The sequence below is a fragment of the Micropterus dolomieu genome, linkage group LG04 (genome assembly GCF_021292245.1).
Source record: "Micropterus dolomieu isolate WLL.071019.BEF.003 ecotype Adirondacks linkage group LG04, ASM2129224v1, whole genome shotgun sequence".
Taxonomy (NCBI): Eukaryota; Metazoa; Chordata; class Actinopteri; order Centrarchiformes; family Centrarchidae; genus Micropterus; species Micropterus dolomieu.
The window spans coordinates 24,305,459-24,326,867 of record NC_060153.1 but is presented as its reverse complement, the minus strand read 5'-3'; the positions used below and the strand labels follow the sequence as shown (position 1 = coordinate 24,326,867).

General features: G+C 41.1%; 1 protein-coding gene across 1 annotated transcript in view; it reads right to left on the bottom strand.

Annotated features, from left to right (window-relative positions):
- Window positions 1–2,291: 2,291 nt before the first annotated feature.
- The window catches only part of nomo (nodal modulator), a 30,281-nt gene continuing 11,163 nt past the window's right edge, over window positions 2,292–21,409 (bottom strand). Inside the window, exons 24-47 of the mRNA XM_046046771.1 lie at window positions 21,100–21,237; window positions 20,150–20,239; window positions 19,911–20,016; window positions 19,626–19,776; window positions 19,265–19,442; window positions 17,936–18,077; window positions 17,652–17,783; window positions 16,893–17,029; window positions 16,718–16,805; window positions 16,461–16,524; window positions 16,255–16,350; window positions 15,948–16,169; window positions 14,201–14,283; window positions 13,807–13,966; window positions 10,844–10,970; window positions 9,752–9,865; window positions 8,786–8,913; window positions 8,436–8,577; window positions 8,107–8,190; window positions 5,419–5,529; window positions 5,211–5,312; window positions 4,840–4,959; window positions 4,533–4,625; window positions 2,292–4,244 (exon numbers count right to left, since the gene is read on the bottom strand). Of these exons, the coding sequence (XP_045902727.1) occupies window positions 4,113–4,244; window positions 4,533–4,625; window positions 4,840–4,959; window positions 5,211–5,312; window positions 5,419–5,529; window positions 8,107–8,190; window positions 8,436–8,577; window positions 8,786–8,913; window positions 9,752–9,865; window positions 10,844–10,970; window positions 13,807–13,966; window positions 14,201–14,283; window positions 15,948–16,169; window positions 16,255–16,350; window positions 16,461–16,524; window positions 16,718–16,805; window positions 16,893–17,029; window positions 17,652–17,783; window positions 17,936–18,077; window positions 19,265–19,442; window positions 19,626–19,776; window positions 19,911–20,016; window positions 20,150–20,239; window positions 21,100–21,237 (2,940 nt within the window). The 3' untranslated portion in view covers window positions 2,292–4,112. The remainder of the gene's footprint in view (window positions 4,245–4,532; window positions 4,626–4,839; window positions 4,960–5,210; window positions 5,313–5,418; window positions 5,530–8,106; window positions 8,191–8,435; window positions 8,578–8,785; window positions 8,914–9,751; window positions 9,866–10,843; window positions 10,971–13,806; window positions 13,967–14,200; window positions 14,284–15,947; window positions 16,170–16,254; window positions 16,351–16,460; window positions 16,525–16,717; window positions 16,806–16,892; window positions 17,030–17,651; window positions 17,784–17,935; window positions 18,078–19,264; window positions 19,443–19,625; window positions 19,777–19,910; window positions 20,017–20,149; window positions 20,240–21,099; window positions 21,238–21,409) is intronic.

Genomic DNA, 21,409 nt, shown 5'->3' with positions numbered 1-21,409 from the left:
AACCATGCTTGAACAACTGTTTTGACATTAGCATTCACTCAAAAGTGTTCATGTAGCCTGCTTTAAAGAGGTGGCTCATATCACCAACCCCACTGAGAGAGAGCCTAAGTCACTCGCTTCCACTTCTGGCCCATGGGACCTTATTTTGGAAAAAAATATGTACGTAGTCAATGGCGAGGGAAAACTTATTTTTTGATCCTGTTTGAACTGTGTCCTGAATTACACATATGATGTTTGTCAATTTAAAAGATAATTTTGTCCGTCAACAAAGTTGCAGTTTGTCGTAAATCAGTAAAGTTACATGTCGTTTTGTGTGAAAACCATTAAATGAGCTACATCTCTTGTCTCGCAACATGTTAGCACTGTAATGCTATGTTGATTGTTTGGTTGCTGCTAGCTAGATAACTTAGCTATGTTCCACGCAGAAATATATCTCACCTGAAATGTTTAATCCAACGACTCTTTTATCACATCATCCTCTCATGTAAGTTCTTTGATGTTAGATTCAGTAACATTGGCTTCAGTCATTGAGAGAAAAAGCTATGACGTCACATACGTGACTTTTGGGTTTGTGGATTTTGTAATTATGTATTTTCACGGTCTTATACCTCAACAGTTTTACATCAAACTGCGACGTTCTTGACGTCTCTATGTACACAAAAGGCCTATTTCTCTCAAATATTGTTCACAAATCTGTCACAATCTGTGTTATTGAGCACTTCTCCTTTGCCGAGATAATCTGTCCATCTCACAGGTGTGGCATATCTGATGATAAAATGCTGATCAGACAGCATGGGTATTGCATAGGTGTGCCTTAGGCTGGCCACAATAAAAGGCCACTCGAATATGTGCAGTTCCATCACACAGCACAATGCCACAATATTTGAGAGGAATAGGCCTTTTGTGTACATAGAGAAAGTCTTTGATATTTTTGAGTTCAGCTCATGATGAATGGGGGCAAAAACACAACAAATTTTGTTCAGTGCAATTGTTTTGGTTTCTGGAGCTAGCATAAACTTGCCCTCACCGGTTGGTTGTGTATCAGGGATGTTTCTGTAAGTGTGAGGAGTGTTTCTGCCCCTTGTAGTCAAACATCAACCCTTTTCACAGCAGACATTTTGATGCGTCATAGCAGGAAAGACAAGTGCAATTACTAGCCTTAACTAAGTTCCATCCCATTCAAGTGTCCCATGCTAGTATGCACATTACCAGGACCCTGGAGGCGATACACCTAAGTGGAATGAACCAAAACCAACTTGTGCGCTAAGACATGTCAAAATGTATGTTGTGAAAAGGCCAGTTGCATGTTTTATAAAAACATTCAAAGACACCCAGCAAATGTCTCTGCCTAATTCCAACTTCAGGAACCAACTGTTTGTACAATACTGTGTCAAACACTGCCTTCTGAGCTCCGACCCAACACACATCTCATGACACCACCCAACTACATTCCAGCTAGCACAAACAAATGAGTGTGGCTAAGGTTTTTGCATCCTAACACCAGATTTGTGTCAAGCTGCGATGTAATTTCCTGTGGTCATACTGTTGATGAATTATGTGTCAAGGCTATTATTAACTGACAATGGAAGTCAGTCAGGAAATTGAATTTTTTTTTTTAAACTGCACAGACTAGCTATTGTTCAGTCACAGAAGTTATTTTTGTTGGTAAGCTCTGGTATTCATTTGATGCGGTATATCCTTTGTCTTTGAGCAATGGCATCTTATAGCATTATTGACCTAACAAAGTGGTAGGAAGATTTTTGGAAGTACTCTTCCCTCCTGGCCTCCCTAGGAGTTGGGTCTACTGTTGTTCATTAAGATCTTTGCTGTCGGGGGTCTGACACATTTTTCATTATCTAGTGGACTGCAAAGAGAGGCAGACAGGAAAGCTTTCAGGACAGAGTGCAGAGGGAATTAGTGGTTCATACTTCCTTTCCAACACTAAGATTTGGGCTGAAAATTACTGGTCGTCTTTTATATATAGATATATTATTAGAGCCTTTTAACCTCTCTTAGTCAAACATCTGCTTGCAAAACCCCCATGTACCTTAAAACATAATATTCTGCTTGGAAAAAGAGAAGAAACAATAGATAAAGGAGTCTGATATTTATTAATTTTCTACAGGTAGTCTACTTAAAAATAAATAAATAAATAAATAACGGCTATAGTATATGAGTAATGTACTTTAACACTTTATGGATGAGATCTACAATTCTTGCCTTCTTTGAGAATATTCCTACCTAAAGTTACACTGCCCCCTAGAGGCAAAATCACAAAACAGTCAAGTTAATTTCCTTCCAGTCAAACTTTATTATCTCAACAAAATTTTTTAACCAATTCTGACCAAATGACAAATGAACCCTCCCTCCCCCAATCCAACCCAACCCATCAACTCCCTCTAAATGTGGACTAATTGGAATATCTTTCAATCAGTAAATAGTCAATGGCCTTTTCATCTTTGAGTAAAAGTCAGCCACAACTGAGAGCAGATGAATTAAATACAGAAAAATAATTGGGTTCCATAGTTTTCAGTGCATTACACGGCTCAGTATAAAAGTCAATGAGCTAATGAAATTACAATCCCACCTTATCTTTAACTTCACGACCATATCACGACAGACCCTTTTGTAGATTTTCATTTCTGTTTGTGTCTTCTTAAACATAATGTTGCCCTTTAAAATAGCTTTCCACACAATTCATCTGCCAGAATATCATTCAAGAAAAACAACCCCACTTCTGAAAGAAATATCCCAGCACACAAACTAGGTAATCATTCACATCTGATTAGACACGTTAATAAATTATTCAAATATCAGTTATTCCCTATAGACCCCCCCCCCCCAAAAAACAAACTTCTCAAACAGTTTTCTAACCCAAATTTCCAGCATCTCACCAACCACAGCTTTCTTCAGCTACTGGAGTAACTTACATCAAGTCAATCTTGCATCACACTTAACAGCTTATAAAATGCCATCAGGAGTGGAGTGCTTTACAGCAGCTCATAGGTGTTTTACATTTAAGGGAGAGAACATGACTGACAGCGGTATAAAGCACTTATTAGCTTGTCAACGTCTTTGGCTGTCTTTCAAGCATAGTTAGCAGTTACAGAACCCACTGTTTGTGATGGCATTATCAGAGTCAACTCAGTTTGGGGCTGATTCGGCTTAATGCCAAATCTATGGGCTCAAATAAAGTTGAGTTGATTGTGAAATGTTTAGGAAAAAAAAAAAAAAAAAAGACAATTTCAAATAATGTGGTTGTTGATCATCCTGTTACAAATGTTGTGGATATTTAGAAAAGATTTGTAGTTCAGAGTGTCAACAAGATTACATGAAAACAGTTTTCTGCTTCGAATCTGCACTCAGATATTCACCTCACTGGTAAAAACCATTTTAGCACAACAGGTTTGCACCACAAGCTTTAAGAATATTTCTGATGATCGTTTCCCAAGACCAAAGTCTTACTGACCCCTATTTGAGCACATTTAATTCAATATAAACTGTTATATTTAAATGTCCTTAGGGTAATACTGGTAGTTATGATTCGAGCCACACTTTGAAGAAATCCCCTGCATGCATCGTCTGAATTGATCCCAATGCTGTTAGGTGAGATACATGATTATCTACAGTGCCTGATGGTCCTAAACTATGTTACGACTGACATCTAAAGCATTCAAGTTCTTTCAAAACACAAGAAAAATATTTTAGTTGACCTAGATAAATTACAAAAGGTATAAAAATGGATCATGTTCTATCACAAATATTAACAATTTTCTTTTGACAATGAGTGTTCTGAGAAAAAAAACCCTGAAGAAAACTAAAATGTCAGCTCTCAGTCCAGTGAATCCAAATGGCTGATGAGGTGGTGGTAATGCGTGTCGAGTGGTTTATGTTGGGCTTCGCTTTGGGCCGAATCACATCTTAGCGAGCTAAATAGTTCACTAGAACCCACAATAAGCCACAACCACTCCAAACCTTGAGTGGTTTATCTAGTGAACCGGCAGAACTAGCTAACAAATAAGCTACTAGAGCTCTCTGAGGCTGTAACCATGGGTGCAAGTGTACTATGTAGTGTACAGAGATGTGGTCGGAGCTGAGCCCTGGCTATGTCCTTATGTGCGCCTGGCCTTCTGTCTTTTGGCCTGACGCTTGGCTTCATCCAGAGCAGCGTTGTCCCCACTGACTTGGGCCATGCTCCTCACTCCCTGGATACGATTTACCACCTGTAACAGGAGGGGAATAACCTGCAAAACAGGTCCGCAAACGGTATTAAACAAATGCTTTTTGGATTAACAGATTCTTACTTGAAATAATAATAATAATAATCTGATTAACAAGAATGAATACATGCATAAGCACTGCTTGTAAAACCGGGACATTCTTCTTGATGTCATTCCAAATTTTAGGCTTGGCCATGATAAGGCCAAATTCCAGTGAGGTTTATTCCGACTAAATAGATTCCGAAGTGCAAGAGTCATGCAAGAAACGCTCTCTGAACCCCATGTCTGGAGCAGGTGGGTGCCGTTATGTACCTTCTCATGGTTGTACGCTGCTAACAGGAGCAGCAGGGTGAGAGGCAGAGCGATGTAGGAGCCCTGGGCAACATCCTGGTCAGGCACTTTACGCTGTGGGAAAGCACACACAAAACACACACCCTGAGATGAGACCACTCCAAGAGAAACTGTCCAATCAATACTGTTTTGATACAAAAACTCCCTCAAGCTGCACAGTATGCCTCACTATCAGGAATCCTGTAGTCCTTGGCAAAAAGAAATCATATTCTTGCACAGAAATCATTAAATATTTTGCAGGTTATAAAAAAAAGGATGCATGTCTTACAGTGGGGTTGAAGGTGAGTGTGACGTGCTTGTGGTAGCCGCTGGAGGTGAAGGTGACCTGTGGCAGAGTGAAGTCATACTGGGAGCGGGACAGCGTGGAGTACAGCATCAATACATAGCTCTGGAGAAGAAAGAGAAAGGCGACTTTAGATCCAACAACAGCATGTCCTTAGTCACGGTTAAGTCTGAAGCTGTCTATAAATTTAGTAAAATATACCAGCGAGTCAGGAGTCAGCATTAAAGACATTTATAAACAATGAAGAATATAGAATAGGAATTCTGTTTTTTGTTTTTGACTTGATCAAATCTTTTTCACTAGTTTGGACTTTGCAACATCCTTTGAGACATAAGAGCAGAATTACAAGCAGATACCTCTCCATCTCTATCCAGAGGAGGGAAGTGGAAGAAGAGGGACTGTCCCAGAGACACGCTGTTGATTGGGTTGTCCAGATTGTCACTCTTGTACAGCTTCACCTGCACAAAGAAAGGAGGGGGAAAAGAGGAGTAAAACTTATGAAACATATGCAAAATCAACAAAAAGGACCAAAATGCAGGGATAATATAGGCCAAGCAGTCCTACTGATAGTGTTGGGAGGTGTTCAGGGGATGTGTGGACGTTTCCACTGAGGTCAAACTGATTGATTTGCCTGAAGGCGATGATGTTGACCCCTTCAATGTCACTACTGCCAACCTGAGGGAGAACACAGGGCTTAATGTACAGATACAACTTTGGAGAAAACAGCAAATGTGAACTGTGGATAAAGCTTTGTACGGGTCACACGGTGTGATAACAGAATTAAGTGGAATTAAGGCATTTCCTTGCCTTTCCAGAGAGATTAGGGAGCCTGCACTTTTCAGGCAAGCTAAAATTATGAGAGGTTTAAACTTGCAATGGGATTATCGTTGCTTTTGTTCAGTGTATAGAAAGGAACCATGTGATAAGTCTGCTGATAAGTCAGAATCACAGGGTTCCCACCGTTATTTTAATCATTTTTCCATACCCTTCTATCTGGTTTTTAGTGCCATGCATAAAGAACCTTAAAACAAAACACTATGACATTGAACATTTGTTACAGTTTGGACCGGAAGCTCAAGAATGGCATTTTAGCTGAGGTCTGGCATGATTCATCACCAGATGGCGATGCCCAGTTGTCATTATTAAGAATGCTTTTAAGAAAACATGGGTGAGAAGATGAGAAGTGCTCACAAAATGTAAACTTTAACATGTCGTTGCAAGAAGGCAAAATTCATCTCCTGATGAAGGTTAAGTGATATGACTGAAAGCTCCAGAACAGCTACAAATAAAATAATAATAATAAAAACAGTTTAGTACTTTTAAATAAAGTTGTGAACCAATGTGTCTTCTAAAGTTTACCTTGTAGAACATGCATTCATATTTCATTTGCACAGATGTGATGTATAAAGACTTTTGTGGCCCCAGAGGGTCTGATAAATGTTTTCAAGGGGTGTCACAGTGCTGTGTTGGCCAATCACATACAAGCACACATTACCAGTTCTTTTGTAACATGAAAATAATATTTCTACTGTTTACCTGTGACGAAAGATAAAATAGCTAGATAGATAAAGTTGAAAAAAATCCTGTCTGTAAGTATTCAAATCCATTGTGCAGCGTTTTGTCTGTTACTCCAACTGCACTTCCTGTATCATATTTCATGTCTCACCAGTACCTTAAACACGCGCCCACCAATGCAGCCCCTCGCTTTGTTTTAAAGCAAGGTGAGCTTACCACTCCTCGACTCTGGACAATTCAGCAGAACAGTGTCTGCAAACGGTGATTTTTGCATCTTTCTCAGACACTTTAAAATGCTTCCACACTGCAGTCACGTCAATGTAATTGTTCTGTAAAATTTGTTCGCCCTTTTGACGTATTAGGCCGAACACCGAAAGGGCTTTTTTGCTATTATCAGCCGATTAATTTCGGTGGCCGAACATTCGGTGCATCCAAGTGGGAAGCTTCCGGTCTGAGACGTGAATCCAACGCGGAAGTCCCTTAAACCTGCATTCTATTGAACGGCCAGCAGGGGACGACTCTTCTGGTTGCAAAAAGAAGTCCGGTTCCATTAGACATAATGGTAAAATGACCCTACTTCTCAGCTGATTTATTACTTCAGTCGACACTTTCCTAATCAGCCATCCAACGAAGGGTCAAGGGCAACTAGACTTTGCAGAAGAAAAAACTAGAAGACATTTCGTCCCTCATCCAAGAGACTTCTTCAGTTCTGACTGACTGGTAGGGAAACTCAGCTATTTAACCTCTGTGGGATTATTAGCTAGGATCATCGATAGCGCTGGTTTGTTAGTGCTCCTGGTGTGGTCGTTAGAACCACCCATGGCCAAGGCCGTGAACGACCAGCGTTGGTATCTTCACCTGAGGCCAAGTGGAAATGCTTGTTCAGATTCCTGGGAAGTGATGAAAGGACAGCATTGTAAGTGGGGGATAAGTGGTGGCGTAGACCCCCTCCTCTGTTCAACGACGGCTTCTCGACCCTGGTGTAAATGGCTTCCCTGACACCTCTTTCAAACTATCCATCTTCTCTGTCTAAAATGTGCACCTGGTGATCCAGACAGCATTATTCCAATGATTCATCTAACTCTATCTTAGAAAACTGACAAATTCATTTATATATCATTTTCTCAAATAAAGCTGGGTCTCAAATAACAGCTAGGGGGCGGCGTCGCCACGAACAAATAAATTAGGCCAGCAAATACAGGCCAGGTAAAGAAAAAGATGGATAAACTTACAATGTTACATAATGTGCATGCCAACAAAGCATAATATACATTTCCATCACTTTATTTTAATAAAGTCAACAATATAATCAAGTTATTTCCAGCACTTATTCTTGATAAATCATCTTAAGTTTTCCCATTTCAGTCACTGTTACAGCCAAGCTGTATTTTTGTAGTAAATTGCCAACATGGCCCTACAAATGTTTCACAATAAAAGCCTTGTTAGGAAATTAAGGGAGCAGATCAGACAAGGAGGCGGCTTTATTCTAAAATATGCTTCACTACTATACTCCTCAAACATGGGGGATTAGAAATAAAGCCCTGTCTCTAATATAAGCCTGCTTCAAATAAAGGCCTAGTACCACCTCTGCAGCTGAGGTAAGGCCCCGACCACTATTTGTGAATTTAATATTCATTTTTAAACTTTAAACAAACTTTAAAATAACTGTAATAACTGTTTTGCTAACCAAAAAAGCCCTGTGGACCAAAGGAAGCCTTTAATAAGTTTGCTTCTTACCTCTATAGCTCTGTGTTGTGGTAAGGCCCTCTCTATGTGGTCGTTGCCTTCAGCTCGCAGCTGAATTAGATATTTGCAACTCGGCTGCAAGGAAACATTCCATTAATTAGGTCATGTAAGGAGGGCAGTAAAAAAGCTTGGAAGATACAGTATCATAGTAGCATTTGATAAAACCAATATGTTTGCTGTGTACAATCATATACAATCTGTCACGCCTGCTTAAACTGCTGCTTACACAATGTGTTTTACAAAGTCAAGTCACTACTTTTCCCTTGTGATCAAAGACAGTTAATTTTAGTCTGATTTTAACATGTGCCTAGCGTACTCACCAGCAGACCCCTGAGTCTGAAGCGGCCGTCCTCATCTGTGACGGTGTCCTCGCTGTAGAGGCTACACTCACCCTGTCCCACTGCCTCCACGGCCACGTCCCTCTCTGCATCCCCACTCAGAGACCGCACCGCTCCATAGCAGCTGAGGACAACAGTTCAAGGCCATGACACTGATCAGACTCATGTGCTATGGACATTTTTGGAGCTAGAGCCCCATTGTCTTCTAACAACAAACAGCATCAAAAGGTAATTATACATTTGAGAGGCATGCTGTCGATCTTGAATCACAAATTTCTATTCTCGTGTGCTAAGCCACCCAGGGCATTACTGCACAAAGTACATTCGTATACCTGTAAGCAGTCTTAATGCCAGTTATATCAATGCTGAGGTTTTGACCCTCCTCCACTGTGATCATCTGAGACGCCGGCTCAAAGCGGAACTCCTTCATCATGGGCTTGAAGTAGTACTGACCAGGACTCTGAGGAGAGAAGAGCAGTGATTACATCAAGTGGAAAGCAGAAACATATATACACACTTAGTGATCGGCTAGACCACAACACATTTAAAGCATCCCTACAATCAGCTTTACTGCTTGGCCAATAAGGGTGGGAGAAATAAAATTCATTCTTAGATGCATCTCGAAGTGGACGTGGAAGATTCTGAATTCTGAAGCATTCGGCACACCACCGCTGCAGAATGAATAACCACCCTACTTAAATGTCACACAATCATTAATATCAATGCGCAAGATATGATTTTTCGCACATTGTGCAAGCATGGTGACACTCAACGCTTGGCAGCTCTCTGTGTATCCTGTGTGTGAGGCAGAGCGAATGAGAGAGAGCGAGCGGCAGAACAGTTAGCGGCGAAAATTATTAGCAGTAAGTTTCAGTCTGGCAGGAAACGTATAGTGGAGGTCACTGTATCAGTTAATAAAAGTCTGTTGTTTCCCCAACTGCTGGAACAGCTAGCGCTAACAGCCTTCACTGTTTGTGAACGTTAGCTAAATTACTAACAAAGTAAAATTAATTAGCTGTGTGTCATTAGTACTAACTTACCTACTTCTCAAGGGTTGAGAACATCAGGTACAAGCTTAGACTAAACTGGTGTGCAGCTCTGTCCTGTACACATACTGATAATTATATTTCAGTTTTTAGAGGAGTTTCACAACTGGTTGTTAAAGAAATGAGGGACCATGGAACTGAGGTTAATGAAGTAAATTAGGGATGCAAACTAGTCATTTTAAGCTAATTAGTAGATGTTTCTTTCAGATTTGAATGTGCAAATTAAAATGGAACAAATTGCTGGAGCCCTACCAGGTTATTGAAGGTGAGCAGGCCAGTGTCCTGGGTCAACAGGTTGGAGCGAAACTGTCCTCCACTCAGAGACAGGAGGACACCTGACAGGGGATTACCATCCTCTGATTTGATCTACAGCACAGAGGGAAAGAGAGGAGAGTACAGGTTATAGATCTCATATCATGTCACTTAACTGACAGATTCATTTCAGCACTTTATATTTTATTATTAGCGATAATTTGAATAATAGAAAATGGACATATTTGATATACTGGGGGGAGGGAGGTAACAGATTAAACTTCTTCAGTGTTTTCAAAATGAAACATCATGTGGACTAAGTGTCCACTGTAATAAATAAAATTGTATTTTTATTGCACCTCTCAAAAGTTAAAAGAAACATTACAGCAGTAGACATAGCAGGGTTAGTTAATAAAAACAACGTAGTTCAAGGCATCACTTACAGAAGGATAAAAGGTTTAAAGAAGCATCACAACAGTAGACACAGCACGGTAAAAACAAAAGAACAATAAAAACGAGCTTGATACCAAACTAGCACGGAGAAAACTTGAAATCTCAGTGGTGGCTCAAATCGTGAAACTGTGGGGGTAAACATGCTGACAGGTGAGTTTAGTGTCTCTAATGTTCTATTTCAGAGAGAGTTTACAAAAGATGGATAAAGGACACAAAACTCGGTTTTGATGTTGTACAAAAGATTTTTAAAAGCAATTTATCACACAGCTTGAAAGGGAAATTAACACTGATCATTTGTGCCAGGATCTCATGATCGCTGTAGATAATTGCAGACCCTTTTAACAAAGGCAGTACACAAAGGCGAAGCACTGGCAGCACACAACAAAGCAGAGGAGTGATTTAACCATCATCTGTGATCTTTTCTTTTAATCATATTTTGGGAAAACAGAGAGTAGGAAATAACGGCTTTTCATCATGTCACTTCATATTGAACATATAATTGTAAATTAATCTGGATGAAAGTGTCAGCTAAATAGTAATATATAATAATAATAATAACAAAACAGCAGCAGCAGATGTACAAGGGGCTGGTGATTAACGGGATGTAATATGTATGTAAGTGAGGATGGTCACATGTACCTTGAAGGTGACACCAGCCAGAGCGAACGCCTTGAAATCTCCCTGGGTTCCCTCCACAGGACTCAGGACGAAACCTTCTTTATTGGCACTGATGTCGTACTGCCGGTTGCTGTGGAGCGGACCCACACTGAAGGAAAGAGGGGAGCCAAATAGTGGTTAGGAGTGTGCGTCTCCAGGATGCATATTTTATACGATGAGGCATGTGATTTCAACACAAGCCCACAGACCAGACAAAATGATGAATGCATACTGATAATGACAAAAAATAGTAAAGAATCTTATCCAACTTAGATTAAGAATAACGTAATGTTTAAACCTCCAATAGAGAAAATATTACTCAAAAAAGGACATTGCTCACATTAATAGGGATGAAACGGTTACCAGTTTAATGATAAACCATAGTAAAATTCCCGACGGTTAATTGTACCATACAATTTTTTATTTTCATGATAACAGTGTTTGATTACTGCGCTTTGAAAAACGTGATGCCCAGCATCAAACAAAGTTGGCAACAGTCTGTCACAAGCGGGTTTACATGCGCAGTGTGCAATGTGGGTTTGTTTGGGTCGCTGACATCATGACAGAAGACAGTGCTGCGGAGATTTTTCAGCCTGTCTGAAGTCTGGTCGTATTTTGGTTTTTATTAGAGTTCTTAGTGAAACTTGATTAAAGAAAAATTGCCTTACAGAGAAAAAGCAAGTTAACTTTGAGCTTTGGTTTGTCTGTCTAACTTGCTAATAGCTTGTAAACTGAAGCTCTCAGCTAATGTTACTCTTGTAAAAACACTAATGTTACATATTGTTCTGCTGATGTCGGCCTGTGCGTCCTGTGTCTGCAGACTCTGTTAGCTCATTGCACATGACATCACTTTATGCAGTTTAGTCACCCAACCAACATATTTTGTTTATTAAAAAGTCGTTGAATTAGTTGTCTCCTGCACAAGACTTCTCCGTAATTAAGTCGGTTTTTGTGCTTAGGTTTGGGCGACCTTTTCTATTTTCATATCGTCTGATTGTGACTACTTGAGATCATCAATTGGCGATCTGATCGCCAGGGGGCGGAGTTAGGTTGCAGCTTGCCAGTGAAATGCCAGCATGGAACAAATAGGCTTATTAGCTTTAAGAGAAACCACCAATTAAGTCCTTATTACTGGTAGCTAGGCTCCTGAGAGAGAGAGAAGGTGCTGAGCGAATCTTGAATTCATATTAAATAGTATATAGTATGTGGCGGTCAGCGTTGATATTATGTTGTGTCGCCACAAATAAATCAATGAATGGGAAACACTGCAGTGTGGTGCAGATTCTAGAGACTGTTTTATGTCATCGTAGTTCTGATAGTGAGTTAAAATCGCCTTATTATCGACGCATAAAAAACCAATCGCTGATTATCCCAATTGCCAATTCAGAAGATGCTCATTGCAATTACTATAACTGTGTTCTTAAGGGGTTTCATATGTTTACCTAAAGTATTGGCTGTTAAGTTAAAGTTAAAGTTAATTTTATTTGTGGTTTTCTATCTAAAACTTGTTGAAATGGTTTCAGTGTGTGTATCGGTACATTCTAATAATTGTCAGCACATTTTTACAATACTGCGATAATACTGATAACTGATCATTTTGGTCACTATAATCATGATATGAAATTATCATACAGTTTTATCTGTACACATTAACTTTATTATATTGCAAACTGACACATTTGCTTTTGACACTGACATTTTAAAGTCAACCCAAAACAAACCACGTTCCTGCCTACAAGGTGTTTTTTTTTTTACATTATCAGCTCAAGGCAACTGCTGACAAAAACTCATGAAACCCAACACCATCAGAGAATCTTCCAGAGGGCAGAAAGAGAAGGCAAACTCAACTGCATATCCATTTTGACATCTAAAATTGCACCTACACAAACTGTAATACGGGCAACAGTAATCTTTCTAGTGCAACATGAAAAAACAATATTAATGGATTATGTCACTTCCATTATTATTCTTTGTCTTACTTCTATTTAGTGGATAATCATGCTCTACATTTCAGAACAACTAATGCTCTGCATTATAACAGGAAGTATAATATTCCCACTGATTCAGTAAGTTATGCTGTGGGTATTTTTAAGCTTGTGTTTAATTACATTTTGTCAAATTGGCACCTTAAAAGTATCCCAAATTAGCTAGTAGCAGTTCCTGTTTGTGATACCCACTTGTTTGTACATACAACAATCACTGGATTACTTGGTTACTAAAGAAAAAGTCAGTCAGTCATGATTCTCCGACAACTTCTGGAGTTCTCTCCTATGATATCTATGTGGATTTATTGATTTATTTTTTGAGATTGTAACATCCATGAAACTAAAAACTACTCTCTACAAGCTGCTGATCTGCATGTAAAACATCTGTATGACCACTGGAGAAGAACAACCGAGCAAGCTTTAACAAACAGGGAAAGTCAAACATTTCAGTTTGGTTTTTTATGCCACAGAAAGCACAGATGCAGTGCTATATGAACTCAAAGCTGTCAGCCCTGGCACTATTATGTGCAGCTTTTGACAGCATTTACCCCGAGGTCCTTTTAAACAGACTGCACAAACTGGTTGGTCTCTCAGGCACAGATTGTGATTTAATTGTCTGTTTGGCTGACCAGCAGTACCATGGATGATTTTTAACTCTCTGAGCTTGAAAAGAAACTGTTATGAGCCAGAGTTTTAACTAACCCTGACACATGACTGCTGTTTCTACACTTCTTTTGGGGTTTAAATGCATTTATGGACTGTCCTATTGGTATATTTATGACTTAAGGGCTCAAGCACATAACGTATAGCAGAACCTTAAGATCTTGACTGTTTATTTTAGTGTGACAGAAAAATACAATTAAGACTTGTAGGAAGGCTGTTTTCAGCTCTTTGTGTCGAAGGCTGTGTAACATCCTCCCTCTAATGCACTCTCTCTCGTAAAGGGCTGTGTTCTCATACCTGTATGCTCCCATCTCATTAGTGGCCACAGTAATGAGCGGTGCAGCAGCTCCTCTTTCAGTGATGGAGATTTCCACCCCCTGAAGCTCTGGTGACACCTTGCCCTCCAGGAAGAGACCCGCACGGCCCGTGATGTCCACCAGCCGACCTGGACACGACTCTGTAGAGAGAGTGGAATTACTTATTATGCAGCTTAGTGGTGTTGCATACTACTGGATTTAGAGGATGTTGTTTTTCTCCTCTTTCTATCTGCAACCAATGAGTTACAGCTGGAAGTTGGGGCTAAAATAATATAAGCTCTCAGGCTGAAGAATGAAAGATGCATGACGCAGCTATAACAGGGACAAAAACTGACACAGTGGTTTGTTAGAATAGTGTGCATGAAGGAACTTACCTCCAGTGATGGTGGCCTCAACCTCAGGAGGGTAAAATAGCAGTTCCTTGGATGAAGGCGTCACTGTGATCTTCTCTCCAGCCCTGTACAGTCATAAAGTATATATTCATTCATTAAGAAACATCTGAGCTTAATATTCTGTTACGTGTGCAGCTAAAGCCCTGTGGAAGTTAAAGATTATGCTTTTTAGGATGACGAGTTCTAAGAGAGCGTTAACCTTTATTTTTAATGCCCTGTCTCATCCAGGCTGTGGTTGGTCGGTTTACGAAAAGTGACAATGTCGACTTAATGAAAAGTTGAACATGTTGCTAAATAGCCGGCCAGCCAGACCTTTCTTATCTTATCCCTATTGTCTACAGTCTTACGGCTTCAGCTGCAAAACCTTGAATAGCAGTTGAACTGGTATTGAGGATCTAGAGGAGGAGGATGTGAGCTGGTGCATGATAGGGCTGTCACGGTGAAGTAATTTCCCCCGCAGTAATATGTTGGGAATGCGGTATTTTCACATTTTTCATCAATTAAGTAATCTGTTGCCATACAGCATAGTAAGAGTGTCTGTGACCTCACTGCACAGAGAGCCGCTAACAGCAGCTTTATGGTCAGAGCAAGCTAGCTGCTGCGTGCTAGTCAACAACAGTGCCAAGCAAAGTCATTTTTGTAGTTGGATTGTGTCTTTTTCACAGGTAACGCTAGCTACATCGTTACCTTCAAGGCATGTCTATCAAGTCAATTTACATACTGCAGTAGTGCGCGCACACACACACACACACACACACACACACAGAAGAATGGGCAGATGATAACTAACCACTGTTAGTAACGTTATAACTAAATTTCCACAGAAAGCAACATGAAAAACAGCTGCAGGCATCCAAGACACTGCGCTCATTAGTTAATGTGCTTCAAATGAGGCATACCGTTCACAGTTTCTTTATTAATTTAACACTCACTGAAGTGTACAGTATGAACATTACGGTTGTTGCGGTGCTTGCTGTCCTCCGCGGTAGGCCTGACCAATAGCGCAGTATCTCAATTTTGCGGTTATCATGACAGCCCACCGAGATTCCTCCCGGTCCCGATGGCCAGTCAGACTATGCTCTGCCTGAGGAGAAAATGCTGTATTTGCACTGGCCATGACTTTGCAAGTGATTGATGTCCTGTCATCGTTTCAGTTGCTCATCCTCAAAGTGGAGAGAGAGAGCGGACAACCGTTTGTTTGAGTTCAGTGGAGCGGACAGCTCCGTACAGTATTGTAATTGCGACTTGACATTTCATAAAAATCTGATGCAGCGGCAGCAGGCACCAAAATTATTACCACCGCTGCTTCAGACTTTTACAAAATGTCATGAAGGAAATTGTATAAAAAGGAAACAGTGCCGTTATATTTAGAGCTATCAACTACGCCAAACAGAGGGAACCCAGAAACAAAACTGAAACGATTAAAAAAGGATGGCCAATAACATAAACCTGTAGGATCGTTCAATTGTCTGGGTGATTCCTGTGTTTAGGAACATTGTGGGCATAATGAAAGGAAATGGGGAAAACAACAACTTTAAAACAGAAATTTTGTGGGGAAAACTGCTTCCACAAACAACAGCTCATTCCACTATACAACACTATAAGACAGTGAGCAGTAGTGTGTGCAAAAGGCTCACTGTCCTCACATGACCTTAATCCTTACTTTGTTACACTGTAAAGAGCAAAGAGTATAAACTGAAAAATGCAGCAAACATGCGGCCCCACCGACCTGGCCCAATAGGAGAACTCATAGTGGAAGGGGCCTGTCAGTTCAGCAGCCTTCTCTTGGATAGGAGGGCTATCATCCCTGGGACCTCCGTCCTCTTCGGCGGCACGTCGCTCTCGCTCCTGACGGCGCAGCTGAATCTCTTGCAGCTGCTGCTCCTGCCTCTGCTCCTCCAGACTCCGCAGGGGACCCAGCACCAGCGCCGGCTCACTCTCAATAGACGATCTGACCGAGGGGAAGGGAGAAATAAACATTTGAACTGGACATTTTCAGGATGCTTAGCATCTAATGTTAATGTTGTCTTCATTACTTTATGGTAACTGTGACGTCTAGGATCTTGTCGGTGGTGATGAGCCCGGTCATGTGATGCCGCACTGCAGTGAGGGTCAGGATGCTGGGGGCGGAGCTATTGGGACACAGGATAAAAACAGTCACTTGGCAAAACTGTAAGAACTGTAGATGGAGAGAACACTCTTTTAATCTGGAAATAAATGCACTCAGCATGTCATTACTTACGTATCGTAGGTGTAGAAGTCCTGCTCAAACTGGTGGCAGGAGCGAGGGGTGACTTTGTAAACACCTGGATAAGACATTTTCAGTTGATTAATTGCTTTGCTCCAGTTTTATATTTAGGTAAGTTTGACACAGACCTTTCGGCTCGAAACACCGCACTCTAACTATGCACAAGGGAACAGTTGGTACACTGATATTTTCCAAGATATGCTAATTCCTACTATGTTTAGCTAATGAGAGGTCAGCAGAATGAACTTCACCGGGCTTGGAGAGGCAGAAGCGGTTGACTCCCTTAGAGAGGTTGTACACACCGACGTTCTCAGGTTTGCTGCCATCTTGGAAGAACTCCTGCCACAGAAAAACACATTCAGTTAGAATGAGAATAACAACTGTGGACGTGCGGCCATCGGCGAGAGTTACTGATTGATTACTGACCAAAGTGATGGCGTGTGAGAGGGAGCAGCGCAGGATGTAGCCAATCTGTCTGAACTCCACCCCCAAGACGTCAGAGTCCAGAACGTCCACTTCCACGGACTTGAGCTTCCAGCACCACTCCTCATGAGAAATACTCACTGACGGGTGTGGAGACAGGACAGACCAATAAATAATTTACAAAGAGATTAAAAGTGACAGAAAGGCTGAAATGTGAATGTCTGTGCAAGAGGGTTAAATCTGTCACATCGGCCATATAAAAGGAAAGTTGACGCTTTCCCACGGACTGTCTTCTAATTATCTCATCTTTAAACAAGTATTTAAGAAAGTAAACTTCTTGCACTACTGGGGCCTGGCAACGCTACAAACTGAGTAAACATGCTTCGAAGACGCTGTGTGGGCAGATAGCTTGCAGGCACACAAAACAGATTGTGTGCGTTGAACAGTGAGTGAGATGGATGCAGCGCCAGAAGGTACAGAAGCACTGGCTGAATAATGCCTGCTCCTGAAAGCTGTGACTAAATACCAACTATGATCGAAAGCTGGTAATTACTAATTGATGTTCCTACAATCGTTAAGAATAATTTGTGTGACTTCTGAATAGAAACGTACAGTCGGTTGGCTTGAGGACTTCCCGTCAAAACTTGAATGCTGACTTTGCGCTTGTACCCCTCTATTCTGATTTACACAACTATAAATCAACCCTGAATTAATTATTACTATTATGGAGAATGTAAAGTGTCAATGGCAGTGAGTCCTGACCTTTGTATTTCCCAGGTAAAACATTGTCAAAGGAGAAGCTGAGGATGTCACTGCTGCCAGTCAGAGCCACCGCCCTCCTCTCTCCCTGCCGACTCACTGGTTGCAGGGTTACTGACAGGTCATCGCAGGACGCTAGAGGTCAACCAGAGGACAGGTTAGTTTATGTGAAAATATGAACAGACAAGCACACAAAGATGTAATATTTTTGTGGATTGAAGCTGCATTTCAGACAAAGACTGTATTCTAGATACATATTAGTGTAGTTCCAAGTACCAATCCCTTACCTAAACAGTAAACCTTTCCAGAAACGGAAGCCATGAATTGGGTGAAAAGCAGATCTGTGAGGGGCCGGTCCACAAGGGAGACCTCCAGTGCGTTAGGCTGCAGAGCCAGGCCTGCTTTCACCTCCGCCTCTGGGAGAGAAACCTGAACATGTGCAAATACATCAAGTTATCTTGTAAAAGGTTTTCAATCACACTATTCTAAACCACCGGAATCAAATATATGTCTGGCATTACTTCTCGAAACCTAATAGTACAGTTGGGCTTTCCCTAGATTTTGATAAGACAACTATTTTATATTCATGATTTAAACAGACAAATATTAGAAATCTGAGAAACAAGAGTAGGAGGTACGCTTCTTGGCCATTAATTAGACTGAAACTGTGGGGTAATGCAGTTTTGGTTTTGAGATATTATATGACTAAATTTGAACGTTTGACGTCCAACTGTAATTCAGCAAATCTCCCAGTATCTCAGTAAACGTTGAGGTCAGTGATCTCTTTTACAAGGGCGACCTGGCCAAGAATGCTGCGTAAAAAAGGTTACAGATGAGAACACCACCACAAGAAACATATTAGATGTACATTTACCCATAGAATAATTAAACTAACTTTAAAATGACTATGCACAGTGACAAGTACCAACCGAGTCATTAACTATTGTACTTTTAAGTGCTTTAAAATACAACATAGAGACCAATTATCTTAGCTTTAAGTCTTTTTGAAGGGCGTTCCAAGTGAGGGGAGCAGAGCACAGAAAAGCTTTCTTTCCCAGTTCTGTCCAAACACCAGGAAAAGATAAGAAGAACAGATATTGTGATATCAAACAATCAGCTACAAACAGATTTCTGCACAATCAAGGACAAAATATATAATGGGAGTTTACCCAGAATGGCTTTATAAATGAACAAGTACCAATGTTTGAGTCTGTGAGAGGTCAGGAATGGCCAGCTAACTCTGGTGTGTACAGTGATGAGTGATGGCTTTACAGTTTGTAACAAATCTTAGTGCTGATCTCAGAGATATGCGGTGTGTAATGTGTGTAAATGCATTCAAATCACCGTAATCAAGAACCAGTAAAAACGTAGCAGAGACGAGTCTGTTTCTGTCTTCAGAGGAGGAACAGGACACGTTTCTGTAATAAAATCCTAACTTCAGTCCCAGCTTTTTGAGAAGATTATCTACCTGGGGTTTAAAAAAAATCCCAATCACCGTTTACCGTCTGTGGATTAGATATCTTGTCAGCTGTGCATTTTTAAATGATTTAAGCCCCCATGCAGATGAAGTCATGCAGATGAAGTCTTCGTATTAAAGTAGACGCTGCTAGTCTTACATGGACACTGTAGTCTCCAGGTTTGGCCTGAAAGCAGAAGGCCCCCTGAGGATCGGAGTCGATGGTCCTGCTGGAGGTCTTGTCTTGGTGCTGGTGTGTCAGAGTGACCTTGTAGCGGCCCTGCTGCTTCATGCCCTCAGGCAAGAGGCTAATGGAGATCTGGCCACACACACTGAACCTGTGTGGGGCCAACATCAGAACTTCAGGTCAAGTGGAAGCTAGTTAGCAATGCGGTAATATGAAGCTGAGAGCACTGAAGCTGGATTAATGTAATTCATTTCAAAATGTTTCTAATGTAGGCATTTGGTATCTTCATGAAACTGCTTACAGCTCAAGCAGTGAGCAGACAGGCCAGACTTACCCTGCTGTGATGATGTCAGGAAGTTGAGGTGTGTTGGGGGCGATCTTCACTGTGATTGGCTCAAAAAGCATGAGCTCCTTGTTGACGCGGATGGTGTAGGTACCAGCTGTCATGTTCTCCAGCCGGAAAGATCCATCCTCCTTGCTGACGACTGCGAGAACAGAATAGCAAAGTAAGCTACAGTGTGAAAATGTATAGAGAGAGCATTTCTACAATTGGATGTTTTCTTTTCTTGCTGATTTCAAGACACTACAACTAAAGTGTGGGCTCTTTTAGTATGGTTACCTTTGATCTGGTTGTTAAGAGACACTGTGGCGTCAGGGACGCCCTCCCCACCGACACTGTTGAGAACTCGGCCTGTCACAGAGAAGCCCATGACACGGAAGATGGGCTACATGCAAAGCAACAGAGACAGCATTAAATGTCGAAACGCGGTACAATGCATAACATGCATTCATATTTACAAGGTAATGACAAACATTACAACAAATATTGAAAAATTAAGATATAATTTGACCCCTTACCTCTAGTTTTAAGCTGTTATGTTCCACCTTGAAATTCATCCTAGAAGGAGCGACATCAAACGTGATCCTTTCTCCCCTGTAGAAAGGCACCTGAAGTGAAGGATTTCACAAAAGCAGAATTAGACGCAGAAATAATGTGACAGCGGCAGGGTCATGTTCAATGCAGTGTGCAGGTTAAAGCTACAATGTCATGAAATCAAAATGCACTTTTGATGCTATTTATGGTTGGCATTTTTCTGCACTACCCATTCAGTGTATTTACATTCAATAAAAATCTCTCTCTTTAGTAGTAGTTGCCAAGTCTGCCGTTCCCGCACTGGAGTCATAATTAAAGCAGTCACCTGGCAAAAATACGGGTGGCTTTCAATGTGAAGAAGCCACAGGAAAAGCTCTGTATTTATCACCAAGGTCAGCGCTAACCGCAATCGTTCATCAAAAATGTGTCTCCAGAAAATACACTGTAGTTTAGAATCTTTTTGACAGCGGATCATTTTTTAAATACTTCAGAATGAGATTAATGAAACATGAAAGAGCAGCCACAGTGAGCAGGTGACAGACTTCACACCTCCAACTTCTCAGCAAGACATCCAACTTTACTGTTCCTGCAAGGGACAATGACTCACGCTGTGTGCAGCATGAAATCAGATCACAGCTGCTCGTGGCTTAATGGAAAAAAGGGCTGATTATTGAGCGACTTCTTTATTAAAACAAAAGTTTGGCACATCTGTCAACAAACACATCAGTTTCTCCTCTGTTGCATTTCTGACAAAGCAGCTGTTCAAGGAGTGTTTGCTGTAGTATTAAACCGCACTTACTGGAACCACGGTAAGCACAGGTGTTGCCAAATCTACTAGGAGTGAAATTTTAAGGACTACAACTTTAAGTGAGGCTAGGGAGGAATGGGTAGAAAACAAAAGAGGGCGCCCTTTTGGTTTCTACAGAAAGCTTACCACGGTGTACTCGCCACTGGCCAGTGAAGGGAAGACAAAGGTCCCATCTTCCCTGGACAGAGCGCTGCACAGGTAGGCCAGGGAGACGTCCCCAGAATCTGCCCCCTCCACTGGGGATGTATTACAGCCACCGACGTCCTAAAACACGAAAATATGGAGCGATGGAACTCAGTTTTGTGGTTATAATTCAAACATAATTCCATGACGTTCATAAACTCAGCAGGAATACTGCTAAAATGAAAGCTGCTGTGTGATATGCTGATGTTCGTCCAATAAAGCAGGATAGATCAGGCAAGCCCTGTGAAATCGT